The following is a 13,826-nucleotide window of genomic DNA, read 5'->3' on the forward strand; positions in this document are numbered from 1 at the left end:
CAGAAATAAAGAAAATATTTATTTTTCTCTTTATGATGATGGCAAAAGTCATGGAGCTGGTGGAGAACTTATTTTTTATTAATGTTGCTACTTGTGTTTATGTAGTTCTTCCTTTGATAAAAGAAACTAAGTAAAATATGACTAGAAAGGATGTTTTCCTCCTTTGTTACATAAGAGTTGTGAATGAACAGTTTATACGCTTAAATGGCCTCATAAGTCTCTGAATACAAGTGCCTATCATACAAAAGAAACTTTCATGAAAATATAGTGATTTTTGTCTCAAACTCTGATGCTTTACATACTTATGTATCCAGATTACCAAAGAGAAGAAAACAACAATAAGTAATTGATACACATCTGATAAGCCCCGTGTTTGTGTTTAAGTTTTTTCTTCATGTTGTGTTATTACCTCAAAAAGCATGGCACACTAGTGAAACACAGCAAATAAGAAGTTTGCTGAATGGGGAGAAAAGGTTACACTGATAATAAATCTGTAATTAGTTAATATGAATATACAGATGCATGGGTGCAAGTTTTCATAAGAACTGAAACATACAGGAATACTCTCTTCTATATAGGCTGCAATTATACACACCCTTAATAATTTACCCAATGCTTAATTAAGTCATGAATTAGTTTAATATAAACTTTAGCATAGCAGAATACTACAATTTCTCACATTTAATCCTAAAAACAAACAGACACCAATAGCAGGCACTTCAGTGAAAGAACAAGCCCATGTTCAGATATAAAATGGTAAAAACAATCAGGAAATTATGAAAATATATACCTTTAATTTGCAGACATATAAACATTTGGTACGATACAGAACATGATGCTGATAAGTAAGTAAAGTGACCCATTTGAAGCTAACACATTTCTTGTTTACACTGACAGCCTTGCTATAGTTCTTATATAAAATGAAAGTCCCATCTCATGCAAAGACAGAAAAGTTAGAAATCATTGACAAACCAGTTTTCTTAATTGCAAAAGAGTCAGTCAAAACTAAATTATCAAAAAAATCTTTTTACAAATAAACTGTTGGATGTTTTCCAGAACCAAATTAAGAAGCCAGAATGGTAGTCAATGGAGCTAAACAACTACAAAAATGTATAACTTTCACATAAAATGCCAACTAAAACAATCACTAGTGTACACCAGCTTTCAGAAGAGTTCAATTTGAATGCTACCTTTCTTTTCCTCACATGGAAGATGAATAGAATCGTACACAACTTAACACATAACCCAAAAACAAACTGCTGCTCACAAGCTGAGAACGCGCGGACACTGTAAACACCAAGCAAGCAAGTTGAGATTGAGACATAGATATGCTTGCTCTTACTGAGTGCAGTGTCTAGTTACATTTTACAAAAGGAAGAATACACAGATGATGCCCACCTCCTGTATTTCTAGCAAGTAAGTACACTTGCAAAGCATACAGACAGCAGGTGGACCTGCACAAAGCAGTGCACTGTGGAACACATCGCAGTGTTTTGATGTTTGCCCAACATGAATTGCACTTCTTTTTAAATGCCTTCTCTTTCAAACTATAATTGATGTACTTATGAGGTAATGAATTTTGTTTACAAGTGGACTTCTCTTCATTCTTATCATATATTTAAGTAGGCAAATTCAATTTACTTTAATTTTATATTTAATGTGAAAAACAATATATTTAAAATATACTCTCTCAATTTCATGTACAACAACTATCATGTACAATACTGCAGTCCCCTGCAAAGGGACAGCTGGTGCCCTCTTGTGGTGAAAAGACATTTTAGAACAACAAAACGTACTTTTCTTACCTTAGTCTTGAGATTTGTCAGTCATCTGCTTGGTGTATGAGAGCTGCCAACTATGTCCAGCGTTTTATATATATATATATTTTATATATATAAATAACAACGATATAGCTGTTAGTACTAATTTTCATTTAAAAATTCTGTACACATTTTATAACCTCTGAATTTGAATTAAAAACCTGTAAACAAGTATTTACAATATGTTACAAGCTATAAATTAGTTGTCTTTCCATGGAACCTCCTTAGCACAGCATTGTTTGCGTTGACAAAGACTACTCATGGAAGTTAAAAGATCCCTCTGTGTTATTCCACAATGAAACATCAAATATTAGAAATATCCATTGGTTTTCTCTCTCTCATACACAAGTCAATTTTTCCTTTCAGTGGAATTTGTACTTCCAAATTTTCATCTTCCCTGTGATGCTTTTTACCTTTCCGTAAGCAGATATATATTCCCATCCCTGTTACTAGCGTGATGGAACCTAAGCTTATGACAGACAGTACAACTAATGTGGGCATACAGGACGCAGATTCTACCTTCCTATGAGTTGGTTCTATTGAGATTTGTGGTTCTTTCTCTTCTATATTAATTTCTGGTTCTTTTCTTAAAAGGCTCTCAATATAGCTCTCGTTACTGACAGTGTCATTGACAAATAGGTTCACCATAACAGTGGAATGGAGCGGTTCAGGGTAGCCATGGTCACTCACTTTCACCAGTAAGCGATGCAGTCCATAATCTGTCTGCAGCAAAGCTTCTTCCAGAGTTATGTTGCCAGTTTTTGGGTCAATCCTAAAGGACTCGGGCCTGGGACCTCTTCTCCCTATGATACTGTAAGCTATGACAGCGTTCATGCCTGTGTCTTTGTCAACAGCGTAGACCTCTGTAATTGGTGAGCCAGGGAGAGTGGAGGGTAGGACCAACAAATAAGACATATTAGATTGAGGAAATAAGACAAGAGGAGGGTTATCATTGATGTCCAGAAGGAGAATTGTGATTTTTGTGGTGGAAGAAAGGGCCGGCTCACCCCCATCAACAGCTTCCACCCACAGAGTGTAAGAACTTTGTTGCTCTCTGTCTAAAGAGACCTTAGCTCTCAGCATGCCCTTGCCTGTGTCTATGACAAAAATGTCAGTCTGGTTTACCACCGAGAGGGCTACCCATCCATTCCTCCCAGCATCGGCATCCGTTACGCTAATGACTCCAATTTCACCATAACCTGGAAAGTTTTCTGGAACAAAGAAGCTGAAGTCCTTGTTGATGAACCTAGGACTGTTGTCATTTTTATCCAATACAGTGAGAGCCACTGTAGCCACTGATTCCCTGGGTGGCTTCCCACAGTCCACAGCACGGACAGTGTACCTGTACTTTTCTTTCTCTTCTCTGTCCAGCTGAGTAGAAACTGTCAGAATCCCCGTGACACTGTCTAAGGAAAAATAAGATGGTGCATCTGGTCCCAGGAAATAAGACACTTGCCCCCTCTCTCCACTGTCAGCATCCGTAGCATAGAGCTTCGTTAGAAAGGCGTTGGGTGCATTGTTTTCCTCAATGGTCAGTTCTATCAAAGGTTGAGGGAAAACAGGAGCATTGTCATTGTCATCTAAAAGTTGCACTTTAATGATCCTCTTGACATGAAACCCTTCTGAGTTCCAGGCCACTACAGCTATTTCGTAGAATGGCTGCAGCTCATAGTCCATAGTTTTTGTGGTCTCCAACAAATATTCGTTGTTGTACGGCTTGTAGGGCACCAGCCTAAATGGCCCATCACCATCCAGGTAGCAGTTAATCTTGTATTTGCCTTCTGGATCTCTAATGGTGAAAAATGCAATTGGAGTGTTAACAGGCTCCAGTTCTTTCAAATATACAACCCCATCCACTTCATTTGCAATATAACGTGGGACAATTTCTGGGGGTCTGAAAATAACTTTGATGATGGACACAAGAGCAGTGATCACTGCAGGGATACAGCCGGGTCCATTAGCAAGGATGGTGAGCTTGTGTGTCTGTAGAACACTCCCATCAATCTTATTGAAAAGTTTAATGACTCCAGTCGTCTCATCCAGGTGGAACAAATCCTTGGATTCTTGTGGAACTTTCTGGCTGTAACTGTAAGTGATCTGTGCATTGGTCCCCAAGTCTCTATCGACAGCCTGGACAGCTGCAATGGGGGTGCCTACTGTAGCATTCCCATAAACGGTGACATTAAGTTGTGAGTCTATAAAGAGAGGACAATTGTCATTGATGTCACTTATGCCAATGGTGAGGGTGGCACTGCCCAGTAGTGGTGGAGACCCACCATCCTCAGCTATGATGATGCTCACATACTGGTCCTGGGTTTCTCTGTCCAAAGCACCCATGACAATCAAGTAAGGGGTTCGCTCCCCGTTCTCGTTCTCCTCCACGTCGAGGGTAAACATGCCATGGTAGTCCAGTAAGCGATAGGTTTGCACTCCATTAATGCCGACATCGGGGTCCACAGCTGGGTGCTCTATTGCCAATCGGGTGTTTACAGGTGAATTTTCTGGGACCCAAACAGAGATTTCAGAAAGTGGGAACTGTGGAGCATTGTCATTGATATCCCTGATGGCAATTTTCACCTTCACAAACCTGAAATATTCCTGAGGCAGGACCAGCACATCCAGAAGCAAAAGGCAAGAGTCAGAGGAAGGAGAGGAGGCAATGGAGGTGCTGCCGCCCCAGGCAGCCCCTCCGCCCCCATCCAGACACAGCGCTTCTCTGTCAATCTCCTGTGCCGAAGTGTGCAGCTCCCCAGAGCGGTTGTCTAGGGTCACATACTGGCCACTCAGTCCTCCAGAGGCCAAGCTGAAAGAGAGAGGGGGGCTCCCTTCAGTGGCAGTGCGCTCTGGAGGCAGCGACTGCTGGTTCTGCCTCCCGGAGGCCCGGGGTAGCAGCCTTAGGTCTTCAGCCAGGCTGCCTATGAGCACCCCGGCCGGCAGTCCCTCGTTTAGGCTGTACAGAAGCTCGGTGGCACGGCTGTAACTCGCGAGGCAGTTGAAGGGTCCCACGAAGAGAAAAAGCAGAAAAACATGCTGGAGTGAAGTGAAGGGACAAAGTGATTATACACTTCCGGAAGCAGAGATGGGATTAAGTAAAGAGTGACTCCCGCCCGGGGCAATGCTTATGCTCATCCCTACTTCACAAACAAAACCTCTCATCTCGAGCGAAGTACAAACTTGCTGCCAGGCTGGGAGGTCTGTGGAGCAAAGGCGTCTCTGAAACTTACTCCTTTCTCTTCATCTTATATTCTCCCCCACTCCCACCCGGTACGGTCCCTAGTCTCGTTTAGCTAACAGTTAGAATCCCAAATTGTCAGACATTGGGTCCCTACAAACACAGAACAGAGAAGGCTTCCTCTCAAAAGGCTGCGCAACGCGACAGGAAACCTACTTAGGTTATGGGGAAAGAAGAGGATGGTGGCGGAAAGCATTGAGCGGTAGACGATTTACTTCTCGTTGAAATGATTCTGCCATTAAGGTCCCAGAACACCTAATGTGTTACATCCGTTTTCTCTGAAGCCACTATAAACAATAGCATCCACACTAATAATAATAACAGCAATAATATGAAAAATTGAGCCATACTCCCTACCTACTCCCCAACCCCCCCTTAGATTAAAGGGGGTAAAGTGAAAAATTCCCCCCCCCATTTTTGTTAGTACATCAAATCAAAGGATCTGGGTCGCTGCCTCTTATGCGCCCTACCTCCTGCCAAGCCTAGGATCCAGTAAAGTATACGCGGAAAATTATTATGCAAAAGCAGTTGTCAGTTGCAGTAGACAGACAATTCCAAGCTGACATCGGCTACAGGGATCAATCTTCTTACCCCTGAATATAAAGCAGATTGAGGGCACCTTTGGCCATCAACCTCGTCCAACATTTCTGCTTCAGAAACTTCCTTTCTCGACCTGGGGGACGAAACTATCTGCTAAAATACCGTAGGCACTGTATCCAAAACTCGCCCCCCCCCCCCCCCCATCATCTTGGGAAGTTTGCATTATGGGAAAACCTTTGAAAACACTGTCAAGGAGTAGGAACAGCTGGAGAGCATTGCAACTTCTGGGGAATCGGGATTCCTGCATCCTTACCGGCAGGTTTCTGTGGCTGGTGCTGCTCCTGGGACGGTGTAGATGCCCCATATCCAGGCACGGGTGCCAGGTCGCCGGGCGCAAGCTCACTGCCTGGATCAGCGAGCTGCGCGCGTTCCCTCGGCCGCGCATTCCCTAGGAGGCTGCAGTCAGCGAGCTCCAGAAGGGAGGGCGGCGGAGGACACTCCCTCCCCGTTCATGCAAATCGCTGGGGACCTTCAGCCAATAGTCACTGGCCTGTCAATTAAAAAAGGAACTCGGATGGTCTGAAAAGCCCTGGGCCAGGAGGGGACATTTACAGTGTCCACTCTTGGACATGATATGTCTACAGCCCGCCAAAGAAGCAGAGCGAGGTCTGGTTCTCCAAGGCTGCTAGGAGATGTCACCAGGTCCGGTGCCAGAGCGCCTGTCAACCAGCCCTGCTCTTTACTGCACCGTTAAATCCCGAGTCCACAGGTTGCTAGCAGGAGAGGAAGAATTAAAATAAATAAACAAGAACACACTGGTATCCGAAAGCACAAAAGCGGTCCCACAAAATCCTGCTTTGCCAATCCGTTCCTCCTAGTCATAGGGATCCAGCAGTGCTTTCTACAGAGCAAGAAAATACACTTTTCTCAAATAACAGTAGTCTCAACTTCTTTGTGCCAAGATGAGACCCAGAAAAGCGAATCTATGAAATCCATAAATGTTCCCGATGTCTTCATTTTAAGCTTCGCTGTTGGTGATGGCAAAGATGATAGTTTTCTGTATGCAAGTGTCTTTGGGTGTCTGGTGGAGGCTTGATTTTAGAGACAGCCGCAGTTTCTAGCTGAAAGACTGGAAGGAAGTCTCTCTCTCTCTCTCTCTCTCTCTCTCTCTCTCTCTCTCTCTCTCTCTCTCTCTCTCTCTCTCTGCACTGCAAGCAGTATCACCTGTCTTTCTGAAAGAGGAACATTTAAAGGAGAGAGGGCAGATACCAAAGCTTAAATAAAACACTGCTTACTTTTCAAATTACTGTTTTCTCGTCTCTTTTTACTCAGCTATCCTAAATGCCTATTGGAGAAATGCCCCCTTAGAAACAGGTCTGGGAACAGGGTCCGAAATGCTTTGCTATTTTTTTCCCACTCTGATTCTCAACAGTTTGTGACCTGTAATCTTTGATGAAATCAGAGCTGGTGGGAAAATCCGGTGTGTTCAATCTGTGAAACTGCCTGACTTGCCGGATGTCACATAAGCAATGGCCAAGCCCATTTAGCCTCCCTTCAAGTCTAGATTCTCTGCACGGGGCTTCCAAATTTCCCCTTTTCTGGCTTAAACATAATGTCTTATCTGCTGAGGGATCAGTGACTGAGTCTAGACCAGAAAAATCTCTTCTTCTGACAAGAGGAATAGCAATTTTCTGTGCTTTCCAAAGGAAAGTTAATTTAGTTTCTTTCTACCTTGAACTAACTAACATAGAAATTGTTTGTCTAAGCTAATTGTTCAGCTTACGGCCGCATTTTCCCCTCGTTTTCAGCAATCCTAGGTCCAGAGTAAACATTGACCAAGTGCCCCACTAGAACATCTGGTGTGCAGCAGCTTGTCAGTACGGAAGCCGTGCTGGCCATGCAACAGACACAACCCTTTATACAACCTGTCTGACTCATAATATAATCATAGCTCTTTACAGTGCTGTAGGAGCATAGATAGAGTGGCAAACCCATGGATAGACATCGGGCCGTGTTCTTCTGGGTAGAGGACATTATGCATCTGGTAAACAGGCCACCTCCAGGGAGGCATGTTTGCCTCTTCTGTCTTATTACTTTATCTGGACTACAGCTGAACTTTTACCATCCTAGGTAAATATTTATCTTGGAGTCTGTAGTTAACATGTTATTAGATTCTAAAAATCAGCACCACGATCCATCTAAATTGTGTTTATGTCGTCGTGCAATATCTTTGGCCTCCTGAAGTCAGCAGAGATGCCTACAGTTAGAAAATCTTTCAATGGTCATAAAACCCAGAAAATTCAGTAATTCGATTGCTACCTAGATAGTAAATGTGTTGGACTGTATATATTCACACACGTCATGCCCTCTTCTTTTGATTAAGGTCTTGTTCCCCCCTTCCTCTGTCTTTCTGTGTAGGTGTGTGTGTTTCTTTAACTTTTATTTGTTTGTGAGAACATTGCTGTTTATAAATACAATAATAAGAACATTATTGTTTATAAATACAATCTAACTGGAGAACATCTTTTCATGGTTATACTCACAACTGGCTTCCTTTCCTCTGGCATCTTTCCCTTCTTTACTATAAATCTACTTTTTAAAGGTATCCCTACCACCCATTACAGCATAATTTTTTTTGACCCCACCATATTATCCAACTGTTTTTATAGAAAACTATGTTAGTGTTCCAAATCTTTGTTAAACCGGATGGAAATTCAATCTTTTTAGATTATAATTTGTCTACTGTGTTTCTAAAAAGATTGGATATGAGAACTATAGCAAAATCAGTTCAAGATAGTAGAAAGACAGGCATTGAACAGGTTCTGAAAGTACTATTTGTGATGACAATACGAAACAGATTTGTTTTACGTTACTATGGCAGTTGTTGAGTCTCTCCCTGAATAGTTATTTGTCATAAAAACTGGGAGCCTTGGCAAAAAACTAGGTGGCCTGTTATATGTCACAAGCATAGTGTCAAAAGAGCTAAATGAACTACCTGTTATCATCTCTCTTGGAGGATCCAAGCAGAGGTTTCATGCAGAGTTTTGTTTTTTAATTGGGTTTTTAAAAGGGCAAAACCAAATGAACTTCCACAATTCTATGCACCATTTTCCTGGGCTTTGTAAAAGCATCCCAGACTCTTGTTCCTTCTGGAGAGAGCCTTGTGACCTACCATCTGGTGCCACAGATTTCTTTTTAAAGATGATTTAGAGAGCTTCCACGCTATTAGTCCCTTGAAAATAATACTCATGAGCTTCTCAGATGTCTCAATCGCTCTGGGCCTGCTTCCCAGGTGTTTTGTAAAAATTGGTCTAGAAGAATAGTGAGATTATTTGCCTCCCAAGCCTATTTCTGCTGTAGACAAAGTGCAGCATGAAATGACGGCTGGTATTTGGAACAGAGCTGGGGATTTAGATTCTAGTCTCTGGTTTATTCCTTATATCCTGTGTGACCTTAGACAAATCGTTACACCTCTGCTTTGGTTTCCTGTTGAACATCCTCACATACCACATGTACATATATGCATGAGTTGGCTTAACTGTTTTCTGTCAGTAACAGATACTACCTGGTAAAACAGATTGGTTGATTATTCACTCGGTTATATAACTAAATGGTAGTGATGGTTTTCAGTTGTTGCATGCCTTCTCTCCCTAATGTTTTTCTTTTTTTTTAATGGAATGGGCATATTTCTGTGTCTACTAAGAGACGAGTTTAAAAATTGTACTTTAATAAGCATATTTTTGCAATATTTGAATTCTTAAAATACTATGTAAGTTATTGCTTATGTCTGTAATTACTTATCATTTTAAATTTAAAAGTTATTTTAATAGTAGCATGTTATTCAAAAAGGCTTTCTTAATTAGCCCATTAATATTAATGTTTAATGTATTTTGAAATACAGCCCAATGTTTGTTACATATAATTCAAAATTGTAAAATAATAAAAATTATATTACCTTATTTTAAGATAGTTTGCTTATATTATTAGTATCTTATAAAACTTTAAATATGTTTATTTAGAATCTATGTTAAGCATAAGTGTATGCAGTATATTAATATATAAGATATTTTATAGTATAATCCATGTGTTATGCAATACAAAAGTTTTTCTGATTGGTTAAACTATGTTAATGGTTATTGCATTTATAGAATAAAGAATATTTTTGAAATGTTAATATAATTTATCAGTATTTATTGTCTGAACATGAAGTCAGTTATTTGTTATTTCATTAACCATTGTGGTGGTTTTATAGTACAATTTTTAAGATAAAAATTTTACATTGTTACATGTTATCTGATGTGCTTATTGGACTCTGATCTGTGACATAAACTATATATGATTTTCTCTTCTAGTATATCCTTCTTCCATGAATGGATAGATCAAATCATCAATTAATTAATCAATCAATTAACCTACCCATCATCTAAATGTGTTAAATTCAGCCAACAAGCTGATTACCACAGAAACATTGTTAGAGACATGTATTTGTGATATTACTAGTTTTTAAAACTTCTTTAACCTTTTACTACTGGCTATACACACAGCTTAACTCTCTAATTTGTAAACTTAAAATAAATTACACACATATATATATATATTTGGAAACATAATCTTCTTTTAATATGTGTGTACGTGATTTATGTGTGGAGGGGGCATGTATGTCATGGATCAAATATGGAGGTTAGAGTAAAATTTTGTGAGTCAGGGTTTAAAGCAAATTGCCTGTCTTATGGGGCAAGTATATTACAGACTAAGCCATATCAATAGCCTTTAAGTAATTTTTTTTATGTTTTGTTTTTTGTTGTTTGTTTTTTGAGACAAAGTTTTTCTGTGTAGCTTTGGTGCCTGTCCTGGAACTATCTCTAGTTGACTAGGCTGGCCATGAACACACATGAGATTCGCCTGCCTCTGCCTCCCAAGTGCTGAGATTAACAGCGTACACCACCATTGCCTGGTAATCTTAAGAACCACAGGATCACATAGTGTTTTTTGCTTGTTTGTTTTACTTATTAACTGAAAGTGGGAGAGACAAATGAGCAAATAAAATTCTCAAAATTCTCTCATTTTTAAAAAAAAAAATCACTAGATTTTAATATCAGGATTTTCTAATATTAGAAGATAACTTAAAAAGAGAATATCCTTACTTATGTTCTACTTTCATGATCAGATCTTGATTTCAAGTATTTCACTAAGCCTTGATTTCTTTCTTTAAATTATTTACTAGTTTTCAAATATGCAATTTTTAAAAGAAGCTAGTCATTTTGTTAACATACAAGTATAGTAAGAAAGCTAAAATATACTGCTTTACTTTTTCTATTACTTTAGAAATTAAAATATGAGGTCAGTAGGGAATCAGCATAGTTGTTCTTTGTTGAAAAGCTAGATATTTAATCTAATAAGTTAAAGTACATTTATATGTCATATCAGGAACATGTAGACAGCCTAAATTATTATAATAACAATTTCAGTTCTAAAACATGTACTGGTATTCTGTACAATTCATAAATAGGATACTTATGGATATTATTCTTAACCAATTAGTATCTTTTATACTTCATAAAATGTTGTGCAAATATGTTTTACATATCTTATTTATATATATCGAGGAAGAAAGGTAATGGGATTGTATGGTCTTTTTCTTTTCAGAACTTAATATTACTTAACAAAGATAAATATAGCTGGGTGAAGTCACTAGAAAAGCCCAGGCTTAATTATATCTAACATTTTCAACTTTCTCTCCTTACACTCAAAATAAATTTTAAAAGCCATTTTCGACTCATTTGAATTTCACATTCTCCCTTCTCACTTCTGGCAGAGGTGATAATGAGCAGAAAGAGCATCAGAAGAAAGGTGGTGGGACTGAGGAAGAAAAGAAATGAAGGGTACAAAGAATCTACAACATGGGCCAGCAACTGCTGACTGGAAAAGGGTTTACTGAATGCAATTTACTGGCGATGCATGTGTCTCACTTTTCGAAGTCAATACCCCAGAGTCTTGAAAGAGGGAGACATACAGGCTGTGCACAGAATAAAGCAGTTGCAAACCCTATAAATTAGCATAGAAATTAGGTCATGGCCATAACAAATCTTTTGGAGGATGGAAAGAATTTTAAGTTCATTTTAAGGCGTAGATTTATTTTTTCTGACATCTATCCTTTTTTCTCACAAACTGATGTGTTTCATGTAGAAAAGATTAATGAAAATTTGTGTTAAAGCGGATCTAAACCTAGCTTGATAAAATCTCTTCTTATTTGTGCAAATCTAAGGTGAGCTGCTAAACACTGCAAATCGTTTCTGACCTGTGTGTGTGGTGCATAAAAGCAACAAAGCAGTATCGTAGGGTCAGTGATACTCACGATACGTTGTCAACATTTTCATGTTGGGATGGCTTCATTATGAGCTACCTCTTCTTGGGGTCTCTTTTTTGGTAGAGTTCCTGGCTTTTGATGTTAACTTAATTTACTGCTAAAGTTGTAAATTATTAGGGCTATCCTGAAAGGATATTATCAGTAAATGTTTTAAATCATATCTCATTTAAACATTTGCTTGATTAAAAGCGAAGTTCGTACTTATATGATAGTTTTGTATCACACAATCCTAACAATTTTTAATTCTAGATAATATTAAAAATCATAAAAATTATATTAACTTTACTACAGATGTAACAATGATTTTATTTTATGCTGTTAACTACTATGAATAACAGCATTTTATATTTAATTTAAAGTAGTTGACAACTACTGCCAAAATTTTATTAGTTTATTTATTTTAAGTATTCTATTTTGTTTCAGAATTTTAAATTAGTTAAATAAACAGATAAATATTTTAAAGTAACATATGTTACTATTATTTAGATATTGTATAATTGAACACATGTAAACAAACTGGAAATGTGAGTAAAACATGTTTCTTGTGTTTTTTCATTTGTTATTTTATTTTGCTTTTTATTTTGTTCTGGTCTGTTTTCTTTGTTTCCTTATTTGTTTTCTAAAGAGAGAAAATTTGGAATTCAGTGAGTGGGAGTGAGGCAAGGAGGATCTGGGAGATTTGGGGAAAATAAAACTATTCAGAATATAATCATATGAAAAACAATTATGTTCAAAATAAGAGATTTATAAAAGAAAATTAAAAAAAAAGATTGGAAACCATTATAGGCAGTATTTCCATGGGATTTTTTTGTCAAATAAAAAGGATTAAAATTCCTTGAGTAATATATTTAGTATAGGGTGGGGAAGAATCTGGGAGGAATTGGAGAAGTGGAAAACCATGAAAAAATTATTTTCAATAGAAAAGTTTAGAGGAAGAAAAGCACCATATCTTTAAAGAAAACTTCAAAATTCAAAAAGGGGAGGATGGGGGAACTTGGGGAAACAGGATGATTGGGACAAAGGAAGGCTGGATAGGGGAGCACGGAAGCACAATTCTTAGTTAAGGGAGCCACCTTAGGGCTGGCAAGAGACTCGAACCTAGAGTGGCTTCCAGGAGCCCAAGGCGATGTCCCCAGTTAGTTCCTTGAGCAGCTGAGGATAGGGAACCTGAAATGACCCTATCCTACAGCAATACTGACGAATATCTTGCATATCACCATAGAACCTTCATCTGGTGATGGATGGAGATAGAGACAGAAACCCACACTGGAGCACTGGACTGAGCTCCCATTGTCCCAATGAGGAGCAGAAGTAGGGAGAACATGAGCAAGGAAGTCAGGACCACGAGGGGTGCACCCACCCACTGAGACAGTGGGGCTGATCTATTGGGAGCTCATCAAGGCCAGCTGGACTATGACTGAAAAAGCATGGGATAAAACCGGACTCTCTGAACATGGCGAACAATGAGGGCTGATGAGAAGCCAAGGACAATGGCACTGGGTTTTGATCCTACTTCATGTTCTGGCTTTGTGGGAGCCTAGCCAGTTTGGATGTTCACCTTCCTAGACTTGGACGGAGGGGGGAGGACCTTGGACTTTCCACAGGGCAGGGAACCCTGACTGCTCTTTGGACTGGAGAGGGAGGGGGAGAGGAGTGGGGGGAGGGGGAGAAGGGTGGGAGGAGGGGGAGGGAAATGGGAGGCTGGGAGGAGGGGGAAACTTTTTTTTTCCTTTTCTCAATAAAAAAAAAGAAGGCAATGACAAAAAACATAAATGTATAGAACATATTTTTAAAATAAAAAGAAAAGATTAAAGTCTATTTGCTCATTTCTGTACTCCAATACCTCTCGTGAAGAATGAAGAAAGGA

At 39.1% G+C, this 13,826-nt stretch overlaps 1 protein-coding gene across 1 annotated transcript; it reads right to left on the minus strand.

Annotated features, from left to right (window-relative positions):
• Window positions 1-620: 620 nt before the first annotated feature.
• On the minus strand, window positions 621-6,738 carry Pcdh20 (protocadherin 20). Its single transcript, XM_075949562.1, has 2 exons — window positions 5,906-6,738; window positions 621-4,850 (listed from the first exon to the last, which is right to left on the minus strand). Exons 1-2 carry the CDS (start codon window positions 6,035-6,037, stop codon window positions 2,124-2,126), a joined length of 2,859 nt encoding a protein of 952 aa, XP_075805677.1. The 5' UTR covers window positions 6,038-6,738; the 3' UTR covers window positions 621-2,123.
• Between the last annotated feature and the right edge of the window lie 7,088 nt (window positions 6,739-13,826).

This window comes from Microtus pennsylvanicus, chromosome 15 (assembly GCF_037038515.1).
Source record: "Microtus pennsylvanicus isolate mMicPen1 chromosome 15, mMicPen1.hap1, whole genome shotgun sequence".
NCBI classification, from domain to species: Eukaryota; Metazoa; Chordata; class Mammalia; order Rodentia; family Cricetidae; genus Microtus; species Microtus pennsylvanicus.

What these genes read in the sequence shown, in the direction of transcription:
- Pcdh20 (XM_075949562.1), bottom strand. Translation starts at nt 6,037, where the DNA reads ATGCGCGGCCGAGGGAACGCGCGCAGCTCGCTGATCCAGGCAGTGAGC. An exon ending in CCAGCCACAGAAACCTGCCG is followed by an intron (nt 4,851 to 5,905) that starts GTAAGGATGCAG and finishes ACTTCACTCCAG; the next exon opens with CATGTTTTTCTGCTTTTTCT.